Source organism: Dioscorea cayenensis, chromosome 13 (genome assembly GCF_009730915.1).
Source record: "Dioscorea cayenensis subsp. rotundata cultivar TDr96_F1 chromosome 13, TDr96_F1_v2_PseudoChromosome.rev07_lg8_w22 25.fasta, whole genome shotgun sequence".
Lineage (NCBI taxonomy): Eukaryota > Viridiplantae > Streptophyta > Magnoliopsida > Dioscoreales > Dioscoreaceae > Dioscorea > Dioscorea cayenensis.
Window position 1 is genome coordinate 247,084 of NC_052483.1, and position 25,650 is coordinate 272,733.

Sequence of the window (25,650 nt, forward strand, 5' to 3'; positions counted from 1 at the left end):
ACACCACTTTGCTTGTTCATGCTTCCCTCACGCTAAATCACGTCACCTCCACACGCGCCTTGACTTGAAGATGCTCAATAATGGAAGGAGAACAAGGTGATAGGGAGACAAAGTTTACAAGGAGAAGGAGTGACATCGACAAGGGAAGGGGTTTTTAACCCGTTTCTTGTGTGAGTATTTGTTTTGATGCAAATTAAAGGTCGGTAACCGAAATGAAACGAAGGCAAAGGTAAGTGCCCTCCTGGGCATTTCACCCGAAATTTTTCGATAAAACATGTTTAAAACACAGGTTAATGGTCGCGTGATCTCGGGGTCTTGGTAAGGCGCGTGAATAGTCGAGCGAAGGGAGGAAAACGCAAGGCGCGATGCGATGCAAGGTCACCTCCACCCTCGCCCCCACCTGCACCACCCCCTCCAACAACAGCTCACTGCTCTTCTTTCAGCCGCCCTTCCCCCAACTGGCGGAAATGGAGGTGGAGATGACTCCACTACGTCGGAGGGCTCAAAAGGTGACGATTCATCCCGCCTTGCAGCCCTCGATTCACTCCACTGCAACATCATCTATCCTCCCAACTCGCTTCTCCTTGTGCACTCCATTTCTTTCCTCTCCCAGGGCCTCTCTCAGCTTCTCTCTGACAAGTGAGCCCTTTTACCTCTCCATCCTTATTTTTGCCTTGTCAAATCGACTAAGATGTTCAATATCCCTTTTTTGGAAAACCCTAGTTTAATTATTTGATTGGGCTTATTGGTTTACCATCCATTTCATGCTTTCATAGTGTAGCACATCTGAATCTGCTTGCTTGCAGATCATTTGCCGTCCGCCGAGCTGCAGCAATCACCTATGGGTCCCTGAGTGCCATAGCTGAATCGAGTGGGCACCAGAACCATGCTATATCCAATGGATTGTCCGACCGATTCATTGCTTGGGCTCTACCCCTTCTCCGGGAAATTGGAAGCGGGAGTGGTTCTGCAGAGTTGGCGCTTGACAGCCTCCACGAGTTTCTCAAGATTGGGGATTCAGGATCCAATGGCAGACACATTCCCTCAATTCTCAAAGCATGCCAGGAGCTTCTCGAGGATGAAAGGACCTCCCTGCGCTTGCTCCACCCACTACTCAGTGTCCTCATCCTCATCTCTCTCAAGTTTGGGCACTGCTTCCAGCCTCATTTCGTTGACATCGTGGACTTGCTTCTTGGCTGGGCCTTTGTTCCTGATCTCTCTGAGACAGACAGGCTCACAATCACTGACACCTTTCTGCAATTCCGAACCTACTGGCTGAGCAATGTACACTTCTCACTGGGACTGCTGTCCAAGTTTCTAGGGGACATGGAGGTTCTGATCCACGATGGTAAGCTTGGAAGGCTGCTTGCTCTCTTTGCCTGTCTTTCCACTGTCTTGCAGGTCATTGCTTCCGGGTTGCTTGAAAACCAACCGCTTGAACAGATAGCCATGCCTATCCAAAACATGGCTCCTCGTATATTGAGTTGCATCATGATGTTTGGCAGTAAATTTGGATGGTCAAAATCGATGGAGGATGCTTGGAGATGCTTGGTTCTTTTGGCTGAAATACTCTGTGATAACTTCTCTGAATTTTACCATATTGCCATTGACATCTTTTTTCAAAGTTTGAGAGGAGTTCCAACCTACAGGTTGCATGGTGTTCTCCAAGCTAATCTTCAACTGTTGTCTCTTCAAAAGCAGGGACTTTTCTCTTCATTTGTCCGGGCTTTGTTGCAATTCCAGTCACCTTTGTCTCAGCTGCGGCTGCATCCGAATCATCTTGTTGTTGCGGGCACTACTACCACTTATATTTACTGCCTCCAGCATTCCTCTGATAATGTTGTTTCTGAGGCCATCAGCTCATTGGTTGGGGAGCTGGATATTCTGAAAGACATGTTTGGGAAGATCCACAAATCCAGAGTTGCCCTTGATGGGAGTATGATAGATATTGGAGATGTCAACCTTAACTCAGAGTTGGGTTCAATGGGGCTCTGTTGCAAACAGGAGCTACTTTCATTGATTAGATTTGATCTAACAATGCTGCTGAGCTCAGTATCTGTTGGGCCACTGGGTACCCTTCCAAATCAAGGTTCTGTGGGTTCTCTGTCTGACCAGGCATTCATTGACAGTGCCCGATATAGACGAGCCCATAGGCTAACATCTTTTATTTTGGAAAAGTTCAATCCATGTGAATTTCCTATTTCTTGTTGTGTTGAGTTGCAAGCCCATGTTATTAGGACAATGCACAAACTCAGTGAAATAGAAATCTTGTCCAGTCTAACTATTTCCCGAACTTCTTTTGCTAAGGGTTCCAGTGATCTGAAAGATGAAAATACTGGAAGTTCTGAAAGTGGGCATGGAGATTCCAGTCTCTTATGTGAGTATTTAAGGAAGTATGACGCATTTCTGGTCAGAATCCTCCATGCTTCTTCAGCTGTGGCGGTTAAACTAGAAGCTCTCAATTGGATTTCTACATTCAGTTGCGTGTCCGTAAAGATTAGGGGCACAAATTTGATGAGGTCTGCATATGAGCAATACGGAGATGCTGCTGTTAGGACTGATTTACTCTTCTGTATCCTGGATGCAGCATATGATAGGGAGCCTAAAGTTAGGTCTTATGTTGCAACTGTCTTGGAGCTATTGATGCGAGCAGGACTTATTTATTCTGGGAACTTTTACTGCATCTCAAAAGTTGCCCTTGACAAGCTTGGTGATCTGGATAGATCTGTAAAAGTTGCATTTGGAAGAGTACTTTCAATTTTCTTGCCTCTCACAATGTTTGCATATGGTTTGAGACAAGATGGAGGTAATTGTTTCAACCTTGAAAGTCTGTCGATTGGTAATAAATATCACCTGGATTGGAAACATGTTCTCGCTTTTAAACAGCTTCCGTGGAAATTTCATTCACAGCAACTTGTTTCTGTTTTGAGTTACATCTCACACAGGTGGAAGATGCCTCTATCCACTTGGGTTCAACGACTGGTCTTTAGTTGCTGCAGTGGAAAGATCTCAAGCCATTTGGAAGAAGACGAATGTGCTAATTCCAACAGTATGTGGCAGAATTCTTCCTCCGAGATAGATATGATAGGCAGACTGTGTTCAGTGAACATTCTTGCTTCTGTTTGGTTGTCCATACACGAAGCCGCCAGGCAGTGTGTGGCTCTTCGTCTTCGAACAAATTTTGGTGGTGCGGCCCAGACTTTTGCTGCTCTTGAGCGCATGCTTTTGGACATACCGAATACTTTGCTTCTAGACACTGAGCAAAGTGAAAGCACCTTAGGCTCATCAAGTGCTCATTTATTACCTATGCGGTTGCTTCTGGATTTTGTCGAAGCACTAAAGAAAGAAGTCTATAATGCTTTATGAAGGATCCTCTGTTTTACCTTCATCCACACGCCAGAGTTCTTTGTTTTTTCGGGCAAACAAAAAGGTTTGTGAGGAATGGTTTTCTCGAATGTGTGATCCTATGATGAATGCTGGGATAGCACTGGATTGTCATGATGCCACATTCCATCACTGTGTGCTGAGATTGCAGGATCTCAGAAATTTGGTAGCTTCAACCATGAGGGACAATGCCCGCGGAACACAAACTTCTGAGAATGTCCATACTCTTCGGTTCAGATTAGCCGGAGATGTCCTGAAAGTCCTTCGACATGCTGCCTTGGCCTTGTCTAAGAGCCATGAACCTGAGGCTTTGGCTGGTCTTCAGAAGTGGGTTGTGACAGCTTTTCCTACCTTATTTACTGAAGAGATGCAAGCAGGCCCAGAAAGAAGTGGAGGCATGGGATTTTTCTCATGGATGACTGGACTAATTTATCAAGCTCGGGGACAGTATGAGAAAGCTGCTGCACATTTTTCTCATCTTCTACAGTCAGAGGATGCACTTAGTTATATGGGTGCTGATGGCATCCAATTTGTTATTGCACGTGTAATAGAGAGCTATTCATCTCTCTCGGACTGGAGATCTTTGAATATATGGCTTGCAGAACTACAAACACTTCGTTCTATGCATGCAGGGAAGGATTATTCTGGTGCTCTAACAGCAGCTGGCAATGAAATAAATCTGATTCATGCTTTAGCATGTTTTGATGAAGGAGACATCCAGGCAGCATGTGGCTATCTTGATTTGACACCTAAAAGTAGTTGTGAACTTAGTCTAGATCCAAGACTATCCCTAGAGAGGAGTGAGCAAATGCTTTTGAGATCAATGCTAGAAAGGAATGATAAACCAGATATCATCCTGGGGCAACTAGAAAAGGCTAAGTTGATGCTGGACGAAGCATTATCTATTGCTCCACTAACTGGATTGGCAGAAGTTGCCGCATGCGCTACACAGCTTCATTGCATAATTGGTTTTGAAAGCAAGTACCAGTGTAGCAATGAAGCTGAAGCAAGACAAATGCCACCAGTTTTAGAATCTTTACAACAAATGTTGCACTCACCAATCAGTATGATTCACCAAGACTGTAGTTTGTGGATAAAGATCTTTCGTGTCCATTGTACTGTGCTACCCACTTCTTTAACAACATTGCTTCTGTGTCAAAAATTGCACAGATTAGCTCGGAAGCAAAACAATTTTCTATTGGCTAATCGAATGTCCCAGTACTTCAAAGATCACCTGATGGCATGTTCCGAGGAGGACACAGATATGTTGGCACTCAATTTGCGATACGACGGTATCTTACTAAAGTATGCTGAGGGGAAGCATGAAGAGGCTCTAATTAGTCTCTGGTCATTTGTCCAGGCTGACATGCTGTCTTCAACATCTCATGCTTTGGAAACTGGTACATTCTTGAAAGCAAAGGCTTGCTTGAAACTTTCCTCTTGGTTAAGACAAGGTGGTCTGGGCACAAACTTGAGAACTATACTTCTAAAGATGCATGAAGATTTCCAAAAATCCAATGTAGAAAATAGTTCTTCAATCCATATCAATGGGCCCTATTGTGCTGATTCTGACATGACTTGTGATTCTAACTTGAATGCCATACTTGAAGAGATAGTTGGTTCTGCTATAAAATTATCTTGTCATCTTTGTCCCAGTATGAGTAAAGCATGGTTATCTTATGCATCTTGGTGTTTTGCTCAAGCTAGTGGCTCCCTGCCTGAACTCGGTACTGTTCTTCAGTCATGCTCCTTGTCGCCTGTTCTTCAACCTGAAATCTCAATATACAGGTTTCAGTTGACAGATGAAGAGATATCTTTAGTGAGGGCCATAATCACTAGAATTTATAACAACGCTGGATATGGAAAATGTGCAACTGACTTAGATGACCAATCAGAAATTTCCTCCCATTCCGAGAAGGCAACCTTTATAAATTCTTTGGTTCAACAAACAGCATGTCTTTTGCAAGCAGCATCAGGAGCATCTGGCTTCAATACCTTAGAAGTTGATGACTCAGCCGCTGCTTTATCATCTAAGCTGCAGATGCTTTTTCTTGATATGCATGTGATTATAGAGGATGGCAACATGGCTTCTATTAATGAATTGGTTGACATTTGGCGCTTGTTGCGGCAGAGATATGTTTCACTATTTGGCCATGCTGCCCGCGGCTTCTTTGAGTACCTTTCAAATTCCTTCCCCAACCATCAAGGAAGTCACTATGAGAACTTTCATCTAGATGTTTCAAAAGAAAAGGCCAAAAAGAGTTGCACTTTAAGGGCTATGCTGTTCATCCTACACATTCTTCTGACCTATGGGGTTGAGTTGAATGAAGTTTTTGAGCTAGGCTTTTGCAAAAGTTCCTCTCCTTATTTGGCAGGTTGGTTTTATTGTTCGCACTTTGAATTTGTTTTCTGAATGAATATTTATCAAATTTATGTGTGGCCTTGCGTTCTTTTATAGGAAATCACACCCCAATTGTTTGCACGGTTAAGTTCTCATCCTAAGCAAGCTATCAGGAATCAATTGGAGAGGGTATTGTTGATGCTAGCAAAGCAGTCACCTTGGACTGTGGTGTATCCTACACTAGTGGATAAAACTGCTTGTGAAGGGGAGTGTTCCGAGGAGATCCAGCATCTATTAGACTGTTTGGTATTAGATTTGTTTTTTCATGTATCCATTCATCATTTTCAACTTTATTTTTGTTTCTTTATCGTTGACATTTGGTGGTGTGTTTAGTCTGTTATTTTTTACTAGACACTGATGGTATTTCTGCTCTCACGATCTGAAACTTTTTTTTTTAACATTGATACAGTATAAACTTCATCCAAAGTTGGTTCAAGATGTTCAGCTTGTAATAAATGAATTAGGAATGATTACGGTCCTTTGGGATGAGCAATGGCTTAGCACTCTTCAAGATCTTCATTCTGGTAAGTAGAATCTTCTGTCGTTACTTGCACATATGCTTCTGCTTTTCTTTCTGGCATGCCATTTTATTTAAGAATGTTAACTAGTTCCCAAGATATTAGTAGAAGAGAGAGAGAAATTGAGAGAAGAAAGAGAATAGATGAAGAACAGAGAGAGAATTTGGAGGTACTCAAATGTCACTTTTTTCCTTTCCCCTCTTGAGTACTTTCATGACTCTTATAACAATTTGGTCACTACTGTCAGCTCAGCAGAAACCAACAAACTCAACAGGTCATTTCTTCTACAGACAAATGACCTCCAGGTCATTACAAGTCTTCCCTCTTAACGCCATCTTAGTATCTAGGATGAAGATCAAATTCCAGAAACTAAACTTTAATCACAGTGGCATCCACCCAAGTAGATCATTCTTGTCTAAGTTTTCCCATAGGATCAGTACTTACTCCATTTCCCTACTCCCTTCAGTATTCTTCTGTCCAATATAGCCAAGGAAACTACTCCAACTCCCTCCGTGCTTTGTGAGCTGTTGCAAGTGCGATTGCACTGGAGCACCCTTGGCAGTAAGCTTTAAGCTGTCAATTGGAACACTGGGTGGATGGTTGATTCAGGAGGTAACTTCAGTTGGTAAGCAACTGCCCCTATTTTTTGAAGCACCTTGTAGGGGCCTTAATACTTGGCAGACAATTTTAAATTCTTTCTTAAAGCCATCATAGTCTGTCATCACAGTCTCCTACCTCAGCTCCTTTCAGATCTGAACTTATCTGCATTCTGCTTCATCCTATTCTGAGCCTTCAGTAGGTTCACCTCAAGCAGTAGATTCCAATTCAGTCTTTTTGTCAATTAATCATCCACTACAGCTACCACAGGAGAACATGTTGTCAAACTCAACTGTGCAGGAGCATGGCCATATAAAACCTGAAAACATGTCATTTGTAATGCAATATGGAAGTTGGTGTTTGTGAGAAAACAGAATTTATGACTGTAGAAGAATCACTAGTTGTCAGAAATTTGTTGGCTGGTTTTCAGAGATAAGACAGCCAGACTAGACAGCCATATATTTTGCCTGTTTTCAAGGGCAGCCATGTATGATAGGGATTTGCCTTTTTTATATTGATATACAGCTTTAAATTTATTTCTTTAAGTGAGCAGAGGTGTCTATAAGAAGAGTGCAATTCTTTGTAATTGAAAACAACAATTGAAATAGAAATCCTTTTACTTCTCCTAGCCAGAAATTCAATATCTCAACATGGTATCAGAGCTTTAGCCTTTGAATTCGATCTGTGTTTAGCCTTCATTGCCAAAAGTGTTGTGGTTCTTATCAGCCTTCATTGCTGGTGTTTTTCAATTAGCCTTGATTGCCTAAAGAGATGTCAGAAGTAGTAGAGACGATCCCTACAACACAAATGGAGGAGATTGTTCAATCTCAACACCTTAGTGAGTTGCAAATATCCAAACTGCATACAAGTTGAATGATAGAAATTATCTTAAATGGTCTCAACTCATTCGAACCATACTGTAAGGGAAAGGAAATATCAGCCATCTCACAGGTTTAGGGCCAAAACGAGAGGATCCTTGATTTGAACCATGGGATGAAGAAGATTCTATGATCATGCCATGGCTATGGAACTTTATGACCCCTGAGATCAGTGACACATACATGCTCTTGGCTACTACCAAGGATATTTGGGATGCACTCCAACAAACATACTTTAAGGCAAGAGATGCGGCCCAAGTGTACGATGTCAAAGTAAAGACTATGGCTGCCAAATAAGGGAGTAGGACAGTTACTGAATATGCCAGTTAGTTCAAACCTTGTTGCTAGAGCTTGACCACAACAGGGTTGTAAAAACTAAATGTTTTGAAGATGTAGCTATTCTAAAAGGCTTTATCGGGCAAGACAGAGTATATGATTTTTCGGTTGGACTTAATTCAGAATTTGACCAAGTCAGAATCCAGATTCTTGGCAAGAACGATGTTCCATGTTTTAATGAGGTTGTGGCATAGTCTGAGGAAAAGAAAGTAGAAGAAACTTGATGCTTGAATCACAAATCACAGAGAGCTCTGATATGGTGGCTAAAGGTGGAAGTAAATCAGCCATAAATTCTGAAAAAGCACAATTCTCTGAGTATGAAAGACTGGGGCGACCAAAAGTGCAGAATCATGATGACTTGTGGTGTACTTACTGTAAGAAGGCAAGCCATACCCGTGAAAAGTGCTGGAAGCTTCATGGAAAACCTCTAAGCTAAGAGTAGGGATAGAACGAAGATCGAACAAGAAAAGAGTGGTTAAGCCCATGTTGTTGCAGTTCAACCAAATGAAGAAACATATAAGGAGTCAAATGGTCTCTTCCAAGAAGAGGTTGTTTGAAAAGCCTTCAGGAATTGCTCTCTCATATACTCAGGTGAGTGTCCACTCTCTATTGGACTAAATGTCTCTGGATCAACTTTTACCAGTTCTTGGATTATGGATACAGGAGCTACTGGCCATATGACACATTCATCAAACCTTTTTTCAGCATATTCCCCATGTCCAAGTAGTAGGTTAGTCTCCACAGCTAATGGTTTATTAATCACTGTGGCAGGTGTAGGCTGATGTTAAGATCAGTCCATTACTAACCTTAAAACAAGTTCTTCATATACCTAGACTATCCACAAACTTGATCTCTGTATCCAAACTCACTTGAGATTTAAATTGCTATGTCATTTTCATGATAATTATTGCATATTTCAGGACAAGGATCCAGGGAAGATGATTGGACATTGTTAGAGTAAAGGATGGCCTCTATTACCTTGAAGAACTGAACCTATCGAATAGGATTAAGGGCATTTTATCTCACTTCTGTTAGAATCTTTTTTATCCAATTAAGACAATTTGGCTCCACCATTGCCGCCTTGGACATCCATCCTTTAGAATAGTTAAAATTCTGTTTCCTTATTTATTCAAGGACCTAAATGTTGAGGATTTTCAATGTGAAGTGTGTGAGCTTGCTAAACACCAATGTGCATCTTTCTCAGTTAGTAATACTTGAAGTTCTGCCCCTTTTTGACTCATTCACAGTGCTATTTGGGGTTTTTTTACTGTTCCTAATGTTTCAGTGGCCAAACGGTTTTTATTTCTTTTATTGACAATTGTACTCGTGTCACATGGATATTCTTATTAAAACACAAGTCTGATGTCATTATTGTGCTCCCAAACTTTTGTACTATTGGAAATATAGTACTACATCAGTTGTGTGATAGAATTGTAATGAGTTTATATATAGTTACATGGGTTGAGTCACTAAGTCTTGAGACTTTTTGGTGTAAGACCCCTAAGTCCATATAGAGCCCATATAGGGCCACTAGTACCAAAAATATAAAATCTAACATGTACCATGATTAAAAATCAATTTGGAGTCGGTATCAAAAGGTTTTGGTATGATAATGCTAAAGAATATTTCAATCAAGTCCTAACTCCATATTTTCAAAAAGAAATGATTATTCATGAGTCATCATGTCAATACCCCATAAAAAAATGGGGTAGCTGAAAGAAAAATGGGTCATCTTCTTGAATCAACCCGAGCTTTTCTTTTTCAAAAAAAATGTATCTAAATCCTTTTGAAGGGAAGTAATACTTACAATTACTTATCTTATAAACCATTTATCTTTGAGTGTCTTGTGATTCAATTGTCCAATCGAAATCATTTCATCTTTTTATCCTAGTCTTCAAACAACAAACAACTTTGTTCCCAAACTACTTAGGTGTGTCATTTGTCCACATTCATAGCCGTAATCGTGGGGAGTTAGATCCAAGGACAATTAAATGTGTCTTTGTGGGCTATTTTTCTACTCAAAAGGGGTATAAGTGTTACCACCCTCCCTCATAAAGGTTTTTTATCTCAGCCGATGTCACTTTCAATGAACTATTTTACCACTCATCTTCAAGAGGATAATTTAACAATAGAAGATAAAGACAGGAAAAATCTTGAGGATTTCTTCTTGCATGACCTGCAATCTTCCTCTAAGCTTGTGCTCGAGTCCAGTTATGTGCCTAAACCTAAATCCATGTGCGAGTCTAATCCTAAACCCATGCCTATGTCTGAACCTGAACCTCAATACCAACAAGAGATCGATTCTACCTTTTAGAATGTGAGATTTGGCAAGGTTTATTCAAGAAAAAAGGCTGTTATTCCTGAATTTATGCAATTTCAAGACTCCAATCCTGATCCTAACAATGAGGTAATAATTTATGAACCCTCTTTGCATTATGAAACTGAATCCTAGTTGAACAATAATGATCTAGATCTTCCCATTGCTGTTAGATTAGAGACCAGGGAATGTACCAAACGACCAGTATATCCTCTTGCCTTTTCCTTTTCTTTCAAAAAATTTTCACCACCTCATAAAGCCTTCCTTTTAACTAAAACACCGTTATCATCCCTAAAACCCTATATGAGGCTTTAAAATACAAGGTAGATGGATCGGTTGAAAGATATAAAGCAAGATTAGTGGTCAAAGGCTATACCCAAACTTATAGAATCAACTATCTGGAGACTTTTGCTCCAGTTACAAAGATGAATACGGTTAGAATTCACTTATCTTTGGCAGCTAATTATTGTTAGGAATTGCAGCAATTTGATATCAAGAATGCATTTTTGCATGGAAAACTTGAAAAAGAAATTTATATGGAAGTACCACCAGGCTATGGGAATAAATTAGCTATCCAAACTTTTTGTAAGTTGAAAAGGCCTTGTATGGATTGAAACAATCTCCACGGGCATGGTTTGGGAGATTTGCTCAACTAATGATTGCCATGGGGTATAGACAAAGCCTAGGAGATCATACGTTGTTGATAAAACACTCACCTTCGGGGGAGTCGTGGTGCTTTTGGTGTATGTTGATGACATAATAATGACAGGAAATGATGACAAGGAAAAGCAAACTCTAAGTTAGTTCTTGGTTGAAGAATTTGAAATCAAAGAATTAGGATAGTTGAAATATTTCCTTGATATTGAAGTAGCTTACTCTAACTAAGGTATTTTTTTTATTTCTCAACAAAAGTATATTACCAATCTCCTCAAAGAAACAAGCATGACAGCTTGCAAACCAACAACTATTCCAATAGACCCAAACACTAAACTTGGCAAAACAAAGGAAGATATTGCAGTAGACAAGGAAAGATATCAACGCCTTGTGGGGAGGCTCATAAAAATGTCTCACACAAGACCCGTATAGCATATGTAGTAAGTGTGATAAGTCAATTCATGCATAGTCCAAAAGAGACTCATTTGCAAGCAGCTCATTGAGTATTACAATACACTAGGGAAAGGCATTTGTTTAAGAGAAATGAGGGAAGAGGCCTAGTAATCGAAACACATATAGATGCTGACTATGCAGCCTTAATTATTGATAGAAGATCAACTTAGGGATATTGCACCATACTTGGTGGCAATCTTGTGACATGGAAAAGTAAGAAACAAAATGTGGTAGCACAATCTAGTGCAGTTCTCAAGTGAGCAGGGTGTCTATAATAAGAGTGCAATTCTTTCTAATTGAAGCAACACTTGAAATAGAAATCCTTTTACTTCTCCCAAGCAAAAATTTAATATCTCAACAGTGTTATACCGGCATTTTGCAGCAGCTAGACACCTTCTCCACCTATAGGGTTGTTCAAAACACATGCATCTCAAATATGATTTTATGCATCTGTTAACTCTCTCTCTTTGTGGCCATCTGATTGTGGGTGGTAGGCTGTCAAGAGATTAATCTGGGCTTCTAGCTTTGCAAACGGTTCTTGCCAAAACAAGCTGGTGTACTTTTCTAACACAATGCTCAATGGAAGACCATGTAATTTGAATATTTGGTCAAAGAAGGCATGCGCTACACTTCTAGTAGTGTAAGGACTGGTCATTGGAATGAAGTGTGCATACTTGGTGAACCTATCAACTACCACATATGGCGTATTTGCCTCTTTAGATTTTGGAAGACCCTCAATAAAGTTCATACATATATGCTTTCCATGCTTGATCAGGCATAGACAGTGGCCGTAAGAGCCCAGGTGGTCTGCAAGTTTCACTCTTATTTCTTTCGCACATCACATGCTTGCACAAATTCTTCTATTTCTTTCTTCATTCCTGGCCGGCAGAAATAAGTTTTAATCCTCTAATATGTCCTAAAATCGCTAGCATGCCCACCAATAATTGATGAATGCATAAAAGCTATACCCTGTTGCCTTAATCCTGTACAATCTCCAACAAATACTCTCCCTTTAAATCTGATAACTCCATTGTTGTAAGAGTAATTTGGCATATCACTAGCATTTATGACCAATGCAGTGAGCAATTCTTATGCTTTTGATTTCCTTTGAGAACTTCTCACAATATCAGATAACCATGCAGCCTATAACATTGAATAGCATGAAGTTCTACTGTTTGCAACTCTTCCACTATTCTAGAAAGACAATTGCTACCAGATTATGCTCCAAGAGATATTTCACACTGTAATGGTTGTAAAATTAGATCCTAGTAGGTAGTGCCTTCATTTGTTAACAACTGAATTTAGTGCTAACAGCTATTTTTCATACACTAACCGAGCTTGATTTCTTTGTCCCAATACTTGACTCATATAGGCTAAGGGCTGCCCTTGCTGTATATCAACGTCTTCATTAACCTTGCTACTAGCATCTATTTCTAGAATGAAGGGTTTTGAAAAATCTGGCAGCTCAAGCATAGGAGTAGGACTCACGGCATCTTTAACTGATTAAAAGCTGATCTAGCTTCATCACTCTCCTCAAAGTTATCCTTTTTCAGCAGTTTAGTGAGGGGTTTAGCAATAACGCCAAAGTATCCTGTCCATTGCAAGAAACTCCTTAGGCTTTTACATTAGTAGATCCTGGCCAACTCATCATAAATTCCACCTTAGCTAGATCAACTATCACTCCTTCACAAGTAACCACATGTCCCAGATAATTTATCTAACTTTGTCCGAAGGAACATTTGGATAGTTTAGCAAAAAGTGAGTGTGAATCTGAGGGTATCTAGAACTTGTTTTAGAAGTAAGATGTGTTTATGTAGAAAACATGGTATTCAAAAGCACATTAAGAATAATGTACATGTACAGATCTTATAGATAATACAAGATGCTAAAAAAGGAAACAAGTCATGTAGTTAATTCTCCTAATATTATAGAGTTGACTAAGCCAGAAATTATGGCTCATCAATCCTTACAAATATGTCATACAATTCATGAATTTCTAAAGATCCGCCATAATTTCTGAAGATCAGCTACATATCATTCTTCTTTTTTCACACTCCCTTTCAAGCTGGTTTGAATATGTCTTCCATAGCCAACTCGCCAATCAGCTTCTCGAATTGTTTCTTAGAAAGTCCTTTCATAAGAACATCTACCACTTGTTCACTAGTTGGTATATAATTCATACAAATCAGTCCATTCTCTATCTTTTCTTTGATAAAGTGCTTGTCTACCTCAACATGCTTGGTTCTGTCATGTAGAACAAGATTATGAGCTATCGAGATTGCAGCTTTATTATCGTTGTACACCTTTATGGAAGTACTTATGACTTTCAATTCATCTGAGACCCTTTTAATCCATGACACTTCACAAATTCCATGAGCAACTGATCTAAATTCAACTTCTACACTGCTTCTTGCCACTACTTTTTGTTTTTTATTTCGCCAAGTAACAAGATGTCCTCCAACAAAAGTACAATATCCAGATGTTGATCTTCTGTCAATTGTACTTCCAGCCCAATCTGCATCTGTGTATACTTCAATTTGTAGATGACCATGTCTTTCAAACATTAAGCCCTTCCCTGGACAACCTTTTAAATATCTTAGAATTCGGTACACATCCTCAAAAGCGTTTCTGGACCTGGTGAGTGCATAAATTGGCTTACCATGCTCACTGCAAAGGTCATATCTGGACAAATATGTGATAGATAAATTAGTCTTCCAACCAATCTTTGGAATTGTTCTTTTTTCTTTACTTCTTCTGTTTTGGCATGTTGGTGCTTCACATTTGAATCAATAGGTGTTTCTGCTACCCTGCATCCAAGTAGGCCCGTTTCTTTAAGAAGATCTAGCACATACTTCCTTTGAGAGACAAAGATACCTTTTTTAGATCTAGCAAATTCCATTCCTAGGAAATGTTTCAAAGGTCCCAAGTCCTTGACCTCAAAGTCTTTTGCAAGAATCTTCTTAAGACTTTTGAGTTCATTAAAATCATCACTTGTTAATATAATATCATCAACATAAACAATCAGAAGAGTAACTTTTCCCTCCTTTGAATGTTTATAGAACATCGTATGATCTACTTGACTTTGTGTATATCCATGCGCCTTTATAGCTTTCCCAAAGCGTTCAAATCAAGTTCTAGGAGATTCTTTAAGTCCATAGAAGGATTTTTTTTCAGACTGTACACTTTCCCTTCACCAAGGTTTTTTCCAAAACTGGGTGGCAAACTCATAAAGACTTCCTTTTCCAACTCCCCATTTAAGAATGCATTTTTTATATCTAACTGGTGTAAAGGCCAACCAAAACTTACAGCTAATGAAAGCAAGACATGGATTGAATTAATTTTCGCAACCAGGGTAAAGGTCTCTTGATAATCAATACCTTGTGTCTGTGTAAATCCTTTTGCTACTAAATGGGCCTTGTACCTCTCTATACTACCATTAGTTTTGCATTTAATTGTAAACACCCATTTACATCGTACCACTTTCTTCTCCTTTGGTAGATCAACTATCGCCCATGTCCCATTCTTTTTCCGAGCATTCATCTTCTCCAAAATTGCTAAATTCCAATTCGGCCTATCTAAGGCTTCCTGAATGGTCCTCGAGATAAACAAATTAGAGATGTTTAAGGTGAAAGCTTTATGTGAAAGCGGAAAGATGATGATAAGACACAAATTTAGCAATGGGATGTTTTGTACATGTTGGGACTCCCTTTCTAAGTGCTATAGGTACACTAAGATTAGCAATAGTAGGAGTTGAATTTGTCGACAAAGAAGGATCAGAATTACTTGAAGAGGTGGATGAACCATCGCCCGAAGATAGTGGTTGGTCTTGTACTAGAGTTGTGGATAAATCTTTGCTTCGATGAGTACGTCTTCTAGCATAAACACAAAGCTCTGAGATAGGATTTATATGTTCCTGTTCCAGTATTTCTTTCTCTATTTGTGAATCATCTATGTTTGACAATGGTAGATTATTACATCCTTTTTGTTGATTATCAATTGCTTGGCCACTAAGGAAGGAAAAAATATGTTAGGCAGTGGAATAGATGTTTCCCAAAAATTATCTTCATTTCCTATCTCCCCTTGAAGGCAATTTTTGCCAAAGTATGGTTGCCTTTCAACAAATGATACATTTATACTTACAAAAATCTTTTTTGTTCGAGGATTATAACACTCATACCCTTTCTTATTTGGAGCATATCCAATAAACACACATTTTTCTGCACTAGGATCAAGTTTCGATCGTAGTTTGCTAGGTATGTGGATAAATACAGTGCACCCAAAGATTTTAAGGGTAAATCATAAAAACAGTCTACAATCTTGAAATTTTTTTTAAAGCACTCTAATAAGGCGTTTGGTTAGATGTAATTCTAAATGCAGTGGATTTCCAGTTACAATGTTACTAGAAATACTTGGTTTTCAAAATACAGTGCAGTCAAATCTTTTGTTTGGTTGGATGTAACTGAAATCACTGTATTATAAGATTTTATATTTGTTTGGAAGGATTTGTAAATCTGGAATTGAAAAACACGTGTATAAGTGTATATATATGTGTGTATATGCATATATATACATATATGTATATCAATATATATATATTTGTATAAGTATATGTATGTATATATGCATATATGATATGAGTATATGTGTATATAAACATACTATGTATAGGTATATGTACATGTTTGTGTATATGTATATATGTATATGTATGTATATGTGTATAAGTACATGTATGTGTGTATATATGCATGTATATGTGTATATTTTCTATATATGTATATGTCTATGTATACATATACATGTATGTATATCTACGTGTGTATAGATATGTATATATGTGCATATACATTAATATGTATATGTATATGTAAATACACACATATATACATCACCCAAGGATTTTCAACTCCTAGGATTTCGACTTACGCCCAATTTGGCCGTAAAACCAAGTCCCTCATTGGATGTAATATGAGTTACATGGGTTTTTGGAATCCTGTAAACCAAACATTGAATTTTTAAAAACCAAGTAACTTAAGTTACATGTAACTCCAAATTCCTCCAAACAAACACTACCTAAAGGTGTTGAGTATTTTAACACGTGAGTAGGCATTGTATTTATTAAGTAGCATGTTGTTAAAGTTTGCATCTCCCCTATAAGTATTTTGGTGCATTCATCGAAAACATAATAGCACGTGCAACCTCAAGTAAGTGCTTATTTTTTCTTTTAGAAATGCCATTTTGTTGAGGAGTGTCATTACAAGTTGATTGATGTTGAATCCCTTTATCTTTTAAATAAAAACCCCAACAAATGATTGAAATATTCTGTTCTATTATCAGAAATGAATTATCTTTATCTTTGTTTGAAATTGATTTTCAACCATATTAAAGAACTTCTTAAAGATATTTTCTATTTCAGATTTATCATTCATCAAATATATCCAACACAAACGATGTGATCATCTATGAAAGTTACAAACCATTTTTTTCATGAATATGTGGTGATTCTAGAAGGGCCTCATACATCACTATGAATTATATTAAATGGTTTTGAGGCAAAATATGGTTTTGGTTTGTAAGTAGAATGATGACTTTTTAATAACAAACAATTTTCACATTTAAAAGATGAACAGTCCAAATTTTTAAATAAATTTGGAAACTAGGATGTCCTAATCTAAGATGCCAAATCATAATTTTTTCACGAACAGAAAGAGAACACATACTAGTACTCAATCCTCGAGCTTGTTTATTCTTGAGAAGATTGTTTTCAAAGTAGTAAAGACCATCTACCATTCTAGCACTGCCAATCATCATCCCCGTGCTCAAGTCCTAAAATATACAATGACAATTGGAAAATATATGACAACAATTAGTATCTTTAGATAGTTGACTCATTGATAAAAGTTACATGCAAGATTAGGGACATGATGAACAGATTTTAGGGTTATTTTTTCAAAAATCTTTACATCCTTTCCCTACAATAGGAGTGAAACTTCCATCTGCAATTCTAACCTTTTTATCATTAGAGCAACGTGAGTATGTAAGAAAACATGAGAAAGATATGTCATGTGGTCTGAAGCACCTGAAACAATAATCTAAGGTGTGGAAATAGAATGGCAAGAAAAATTATATTCTCTACCTGTTTGAGCCAGTGAAACACTAGGAATACTACTTAAGGAATTGGTCTTTAGCAGCTTTAAAAGATGGTCCATCTGTTCTTTAGTGAAGGGATTAGAATCAACCACATTTACACGAGCAATTTTATCTCTAGGTTTGTTACTTTTCCAATTAGTAGGTTTTCCATGAATTCTCTAGCAAGTTTCACATGTGTGATGAGGTTTGTTGCAGAAATCACACCATACATGTGGACTGTCCTCTGCTCTGCGCTGGTTGTTGGTTGTGTCACGTGTGTAGACTGTTCGGGTTGCATTTGCATCTATTACAACCAAGGCAAAATTTTCAATCAATCCCCCAAATTCCTTCTTACCAAGCATTACACTCCGACGGCTTTCCTCCCTTCAAACTTCAGCAAATACCTCTCCAAGTGAAGGAAGAGGTCCACGACCAATTATCCCCCCCCCCCTTCGCCCTTGGTCAAATTCGCAAGAAATTTGTAGATACGATCATCCTCCCCAATTTTCTTGTGGTGATGGAAATCATCCATAGACTTCCTTTCATAGTCATTGAAAACATCTAGATCTTGCGATAGTCTTTTAAGGATATTGAAGTACTTGGTGACGTTATCTCCTTCTTGTCTAATCTCCCCAAGTTTCAGCTTCAATTCATACACTTGAGATTGATTATTAACGTCTAAATACATCTGGTGAACATTTTCCCAAAGCTCCTTGGCAGTTGAATAACACATATAATTTGAAGCAATGTCTTCTACCATGGAATTAACAAGCCATGCAATAACCATGGAATTTTCTGCATCCCAAGTGGCAAAAGATGGGCTTTTCACATCTGGCATCTTTTTATCGCCAGTCAAATACCCAATCTTTCCCTTCCCCCAAATAGACATCCATTCTGATTGCAACCAACACAAAAAATTATCTCCATTGAAGTGTATGGTGATTATATAGATAGAATGAGATTCAGAGGTGGCAACCCTAAAGGAAGAAGGGGTTGATTTAGATGTAACTTCTGACATTATGGTAATCTAGGGTTTCAATTTTCTATAGAGTATCTTGTTGAAAAAATCAGAAAACTTGGCTCTGGTACCATGTAGAAAAAATGGTATTCAAAAACACATCTAGAATAGTGTACATGTACAGATCTTATAGACAATATAAGATGCTAAAAAAGGAAACAAGTCATACAGCTAATTCTCCTAATATTATAGAGTTGACTAAGCCATAAATTATGGCTCATCAATCCCTACAAATCTGTCATACAATTCATGAATTTCTAAAGATCTGCCATAATTTCTGAAGATCAGCTGCATATTATTCTTCTTTTTTCACAGTTTCCATGTCTGGACTATAGATGAGAATGTCATCAAAGAAAAGTAAGACGAATTTTCTAAGGAAAGTTCCAATCATGGATTTCATGAGTGCTTGAAACGTGCCTGGTGCATTTGTAAGGCCAAATGGCATGACCAAGAATTCATATAGTCCACAATGAGACCTAAAGACAGTCTTGGGTATGTCTTGGCTGGTGCAAATTTGGTCGTAACCGAATCTAAGGTCTTTTTTGGAAAAGACTTTAGCTCCATAAAGTTTATTTAGCAAGTCATCAATAATAGGATTTGGGAACTTTTCTTTACTATTAGGAGTTGAGTTTTTTGTAATTGATACAAAGCCTCCAACTCCCATCTTTTTTCTTGACTAACAACGCAGGAGAGGCATAAGGACAATGACATGGTTGTATGATGCCACTATTTAACATATCTTTGACCTGCTTTTCTATTTCAGCCTTTTGTTAGTGAGGGTATCTTTAAGTGTTCAAGCTGAAAGGTTTAGCATTATTGATCAGAGGAATTTAATGGTCTAAAATTCTTTATGGGTGGTAATTGTTTTGGTTCATTGAAAACATCTTGGTACACAATCAGAATTGGTGTTAGAGTCTCTGGAATAGTGTTTACCTGTGATGTAGTGGTATTGAGCACATAAGTTTGCTGGACTGCCTGATGCATTTTCCTTTTTATTTTTACGCAGCTATGCCCGTGATCAACTTAGGCTTGGCAGTGCTGTCATTGCCTTGCAAGATCAGCTGCTCTCCATATCTACTAAAAGAGATCTGTAAATATCTGAAATCAAATGTCATAGGACTGTATGCCTTCATTCAATCCACTCCAACAATAAGATCATAGGGCTTTAAATCCAGAAGATACTTATCATGTCAAAATGCATACCCTTGCATCTGCCACTTAAATGCAAGAATCCATTGATTACAATTAAGCTCCTTTCCATCTGCCATCCTCACTTTTGAATGGTTTATACTTTCTAATGAGTTCAGGCCATGTTTTGAGCTATTGAGGTCTTAAGGAAGCAATGATTACTCCTTCATCTAACAGAACAGCTATCTCAGAATCTTGCATTATCCCCGCCATCTTAACTATACTAGAGAGCAAGTCTCCAGTCACAGAGTGCAATGGCAATTCAACATCTGGCAGAGTCTTAACTCCTTTATACTTGATTATTTCTACCTCATTATCAACCCCATCTTCTTCATTGACTAAAAGCATGTAAATTCCCTTATTTTTACACACATGCCCTGGCCCAAATCTGTCACCACACACTTAAGACAAAGATTATTGCCTTTTCTGTATTGAAACTCATCAGGGGTAATGTTTTCTGTAAAGCTGTGAAGAAAGATTACCTAACTTCTTAATTGACCCTTCTGATGGATTCTGAGAGGTCAAATTGGTATTCTTGTTCATGCTAAAGCCTGCTCCCCCATTAATCTGAGTTGGAGATGAGGATTTCACCACTATCTTGTTCTTTTTCAAGATCATCTCCAAGGCCTTTTCTTGCCATCTTGCTGTTTCACAGAACTTCTTGCAAGCTGTGTGGCTTATGCATCTTCACTATAGCCTTGAATTCATCCTGCAGTCCATTTAAGAAACAGCTAGAAAAATTGAGAAAGATGAAGGAATTTTGATGCCTTTGAGGCATGAGATTACACTTTCTTGAGTGTAATGTTGCTTCGCTATCAAAACAATTTACCCCACCAATGACCAAGTGATCTATTGGTATCCACGTTTCCGTTAGAATGCTTCACATGTAGCGAAAATTCGAATCATGGTTTAGGGCACATTTCTGAGTGTGTGAGTAGTGGTCGGGTGTGAGTGATCCTAGCGCCCACGTGTGCATGCGCCCCATCCCCACTTGCTTCATCGAGGCTTGTGCACGACTCTGCCTTCTTAGCGGCCTAGCCTCTCATCTTTGTCAAAAAAAAAAAAAACCTCAGTATACAACAAAACCAGATAGAACACTCTTATGAAAATTAAATAGAAAAGATAAGATTATCCAAAAGATGGTCCCTTTATTTATAAATTGCAAAAAGTCGCTTTCTCAACTGATATAATTTACGTACTCATCATTTGTTATACAAATCAGTTGTTAATATCTGAATTATCCGTTATTAATATTATTATAATTATATATATACATATATTAAACTGACCCTTCTTTGTTATTTATCTAAATTAAAATTTTATTGGGTCATAAATGCTTATCTTTGATTATAAAAATTGGGTTAGCCAATTAATTACCCTTAACCCATGTTAAACAAAGATGAGCATATTGGGACTTTTGTTTTTAAAAAACTAACAGACTATTTAATAGAAATTAGAAAATAAATAATGCTCTCTCTGCCCGGGGTTCTTTAGTAATACCACAGCCCTTAAATCCTCAAATCTTTCATGCTAGGCCATCACAGTCGAAGTTTGCTACAATTTGTTGAACTTTTCTACACCATCTTCGTCTCCTAAAGCCCCAAATCTTCTATTCACCTTATCCTTGAACTCAGTCCAACCCAAGGCTTCTTTTTCCATTTTGAGGCTTTGAAAGACAAATATTTTTTTTCCTTCCAGTGAATCTCCACCATCATCATCTTCTGGCCATCAGCAATCAGTATAAATGGTCATCAGCAATCAGTATAAATGGAAGAATGTCTCACATTTCTGAATTCATTCCCTTACCCAGTCCTCAGAAAATTTTGGGAAAGCCAATTTTGGCATTCCTGGCAAGAAAGGATTTTTATCTCACTTGTTAGAAATCCCTAATCTGGATTTTCCTGCAAATTGGGTCCTTCTGACAATCCTGGCAGAGTAGCTGAAATTCCTCAATCTTGATGAGAACTCCTAACACTTTCCCCAATCAGGGCCATGATGTTGGTCATGAAGGCTTTCATTTCTGTGGAATTGGTCATCATTTTCTCCTCAATTGACTTAAGTGCCATATCCGTGGAATCCATTAAAGTTGGTAGACGCATTTCTTGCTTCTTAGTTGCTCTTCAAAAATTTTGAGGCATGTTCCTTCTGCCATGATGGATGTTTTAGGCTTCTTTGTCTGAGGACCAGTCTTTTGATATCGCTGTTAACTGGGTTCCTAAGATATTGTTAGAAGAGAGAGAAATTGAGAGAAGAAAGAGTAGAGAGAGAGAGAGAGAGAGAGAATTTGGAATTATTCAAATGTCACTTTTTTCCTTTCCCCTCGAGTCCTTTGATGACTCTTATAACAGTTTGGTCACTACTGCCTGTTCAGCAGAAACCCAGGTCATTCGCCATAGACAAATGACCTCTAGGTCATTACAAAGAACTGACTTAAGTAGAATGTTGTACACTTGTTCAGTAAGTTGATATGTATGATTTCGATCGTGTCTATTTTGCTAAAGTGACTTTGGAATTTATTCATAATGTGAACTTTTGCATGTATCAGCTTGGTTGGAATATTTATGCCAAATTTGTTTTACGTCAAAATTGACTACAAATTTTTAATTTTTTCAATGTAATAAAACTCCATGTTTCACCTGTGAAATTGCCAATATATTGCTGAATGGTCATGTGATTGCATACATTATTTTATGAATATGCCTGCTTTTGATGCATGTTGAAACTTTTTCATGTATCAAACTGGATGTGGAATTATTGAATTTCTTTCTTGGAATTCAGATGTAATGAGGCGTATAAGTATGTTAAAAGATGAAGCTGCACGGATTGTTGGAAACCCCACCCTTAGTTATGGTGAAAAGAGGAAGTTAAATGCAGCAAAGTACTCTGCTCTGATGGCTCCAGTTGTTGTTGCTTTAGAGCGCCGTTTGGCAGCAACATCTCGTGCACCAGAAACAGCTTATGAAATATGGTTCCAGAAGGAATATCAAGAGCAGCTGGAATTAGCCATCTCAGCTTTTAAAACACCCCCTGGATCTGCAGCAGCCGTAGGAGAAGCATGGCGGCCATTTGACACAATAGCAACATCTTTAGCATCTCACCAGAGAAAGTCATCTATATCTTTGAGTGACGTGGCTCCACGCCTGACATTGCTTTCATCTTCTGATGTTCCCATGCCTGGTCTTGAGAAGCAAAATTCAGTGTTTCATTCATTTGAAAATCCTAGCATTGTCACCCAAAGCATTATAACCATATCCTCCTTCTCTGAAAAGTTAACTATACTATCAACAAAGACGAGACCCAAGAAGGTTGTGCTACGAGGCTCAGATGGTCAGAATTATCCTTACCTTCTTAAAGGCCGAGAGGACCTACGCCTGGATGCTAGGATTATGCAGCTGTTGCAAGCAATTAACTGTTTTCTTAAAAACATACAGTGATACTTGTAGACGATCCCTTGCCATTCGATACTATACTGTGACCCCAATCAGTGGCAGAGCTGGCCTAATCCAATGGGTAGAAAATGTAATGAGTATATATAGTGTATTCAAGTCATGGCAAAACCGTTGCCAGTTAGCACAAGTGTCTGCTCTTGGTCCTGGCAATGTGAAGGACGTAGTGTCAACTGCCCCTCGTCCAATTGATATGTTCTATGGAAAAATCATACCAGCTCTTAAAGAGAAAGGCTTGAGAAGAGTAATTTCACGAAAGGATTGGCCTCATGAAGTCAAAAGAAAAGTTCTTCTGGAGCTTATGCAAGAGACTCCAAGGCAACTCCTTTGGCAGGAGATGTGGTGCGCCAGTGAAGGATTCAAAGCTTTTAATCTGAAGGCCAAAAGGTTCATATTTATCTTTCTCCATGCTTCTTTTTTTTTTTCCGTAATGTGCTGCTACAAATACGTTTGCTAGGACCAGGAATGCTACAAGAGCTGGGTGCATCTTTCTCAGATCATCTAGTCTTGTTGAATAGAACAGTTTGAAGCTTGCATCTATAACATCAAATGAGGATGGATGGAACAATGCCATCTCTTTTCATTTGAAATGATATAAGATGCTTTTAATTACTTTAGCTGCCACCTACTCCACATTGTTTTTATTATTCACATGATGATGTAGAGCAGTCTTGGACTCATGATCTGTTTTCTATTGAATGTACTCTGAGGTGGCTTTTTTTGAATTTCAGGTTCTCTGCTAGTGTAGCTGCCATGAGCATGGTGGGCCACGTTTTGGGCCTAGGGGACCGACATTTGGACAACATTTTAATTGATCTCTTCAGTGGTGATGTTGTTCATATAGATTACAATATCTGTTTTGATAAAGGCAAAAAGTTAAAGATCCCTGAAATTGTACCCTTTCGCCTTACTCAAATAATTGAAGCTGCTTTAGGATTGACTGGAACAGAAGGTACCTTCAGGTCTAACTGCGAGGCTGTAACTGCTGTTCTCCGAAAAAATAAAGATATTATATTAATGATGTTGGAGGTATTTGTTTGGGATCCATTAGTGGAGTGGACACGTGGAGATAACCATGATGAAGCGGCAATTGGCGGTGAAGAAAAGAAGGGAATGGAATTGGCTGTCAGCTTGAGTTTGTTTGCATCTAGGATTCAGGAAATCCGTGTCCCGCTCCAGGTAATCTATTCTTGGAAAGTTTGTTTAATTTGTTAACATATGTTTTTATATTAGAAAGCATTTTGTGCGTGTATCTGAAATCAATGACTTTCAAATGAATAAAATCTAACAGGGCTGTGTTTTCAATAATGCATAAATTATCGGCTAATCAATCATTAAAGATTTTCTTATTGTCTTCTGAGAGTTGTTGAACATTTGACTGGTTGAAAGTTCAGGATGCCCTATGCAAACTTCTTTCAATGCCATTGATATATTTGTTATCTGTTTTGTGTTATTCAATTGTTTCTGATCACTTACTTTTCTTTCAGTTCAACAATTAAAGTTTCTCTGAATCGTCAATTATTGTAAATGAAAGTGGCTATGAGTTGTAATGTGTTTAAGAAGATGCTATCTGGGTAAGAGAGTGCATGATATTTATTGTTTACATTCCTCTGGACCAGGAACATCATGATCTTTTGCTCTCAACATTACCAGCAGCTGATTCTGCACTCAAGGTATGGAATAATATGTTCTTATGTAAATTACAGGTGGTATAAGTTGAACCAGAGAGCCAGGCCGACTAATTTTTCTTTATTGTGAATATATGCCAGAGATTTTTGGGTATGCTTAATCACTATGAGGTCATATCTGCCATTTATTATCATGTCGACAATGAGAAGCTGAACCTTCTACAGCTTGAAAAGTCGGAAAAAGCTATCTTAGCTGAACTGAATTCTATCTCAGAAAAAACCTGTGCTTCTTTTGAAATACAAGCTCATGAATTTGCACAAGCTAAAGCTCTGGCAACTGAGAAAGCCCAAGAAGCAGTTTTCTGGGTAGAGCAACATGGAAAGGTACTTGATGCATTACAAAATGGTTCTATTCCAGATGTTGAGGCTTGTACAAGATTAAGCGGTCTAGAAGATGCTTTGTCTCTTAAGTCTGCTGTTTCTGGTCTCAGGAATCCCACTTACTGTTGTTCCAGAGCCAACACTAGTGCAGTGTTGTGAAATAGATAGAGAAGTTTCCCGGCTTGTTGCTGAGCTGCATACTGGGCTTTCTTGTGCATTGGAAGCACTTCATGAATTTGCCTTAGCATTGCAAAGAGTTTTACCACTAAATTACATTGCAACAAGCCCCTGTTAGTGGTTGGGCACAACTTCTGCAACTGTT

At 38.4% G+C, this 25,650-nt stretch overlaps 2 protein-coding genes across 7 annotated transcripts; both read left to right on the top strand.

Annotated features, from left to right (window-relative positions):
* Positions 1-207: 207 nt before the first annotated feature.
* LOC120274474 lies at positions 208-3,389 on the top strand. Its single transcript, XM_039281010.1, has 3 exons — positions 208-229; positions 324-639; positions 807-3,389. The coding sequence occupies exons 2-3, from the start codon at positions 371-373 to the stop codon at positions 3,364-3,366; spliced, it is 2,829 nt and encodes a 942-aa protein (XP_039136944.1). The 5' UTR covers positions 208-229; positions 324-370; the 3' UTR covers positions 3,367-3,389.
* A 40-nt stretch (positions 3,390-3,429) lies between these two features.
* LOC120274475 (serine/threonine-protein kinase SMG1) lies at positions 3,430-25,515 on the top strand. Of its 6 annotated transcripts, XM_039281016.1 has the most exons (7): positions 5,882-6,031; positions 6,195-6,309; positions 22,652-23,706; positions 24,051-24,498; positions 24,939-24,992; positions 25,089-25,331; positions 25,439-25,511. In XM_039281016.1, exons 3-7 carry the CDS (start codon positions 23,198-23,200, stop codon positions 25,472-25,474), a joined length of 1,290 nt encoding a protein of 429 aa, XP_039136950.1. In that variant the 5' UTR covers positions 5,882-6,031; positions 6,195-6,309; positions 22,652-23,197; the 3' UTR covers positions 25,475-25,511. The 6 variants fall into 6 exon arrangements, with proteins under 6 accessions (XP_039136945.1, XP_039136948.1, XP_039136947.1 ...); XM_039281015.1 differs by having other exon boundaries at positions 25,089-25,515; XM_039281011.1 differs by lacking the exons at positions 24,051-24,498; positions 24,939-24,992; positions 25,089-25,331; positions 25,439-25,511 and adding an exon at positions 3,430-5,759 and having other exon boundaries at positions 5,843-6,031; positions 22,652-23,197.
* The last annotated feature ends 135 nt before the right edge of the window (positions 25,516-25,650 follow it).

Coding starts and splice junctions, on each gene's coding strand:
- LOC120274474 (XM_039281010.1), top strand. CDS start 371: ATGCAAGGTCACCTCCACCCTCGCCCCCACCTGCACCACCCCCTCCAA. Junction 640..806: donor TCTCAGCTTCTCTCTGACAA/GTGAGCCCTTTT, acceptor GCTTGCTTGCAG/ATCATTTGCCGTCCGCCGAG.
- LOC120274475 (XM_039281011.1), top strand. CDS start 3,455: ATGTGTGATCCTATGATGAATGCTGGGATAGCACTGGATTGTCATGAT. Junction 5,760..5,842: donor TTCCTCTCCTTATTTGGCAG/GTTGGTTTTATT, acceptor GTTCTTTTATAG/GAAATCACACCCCAATTGTT.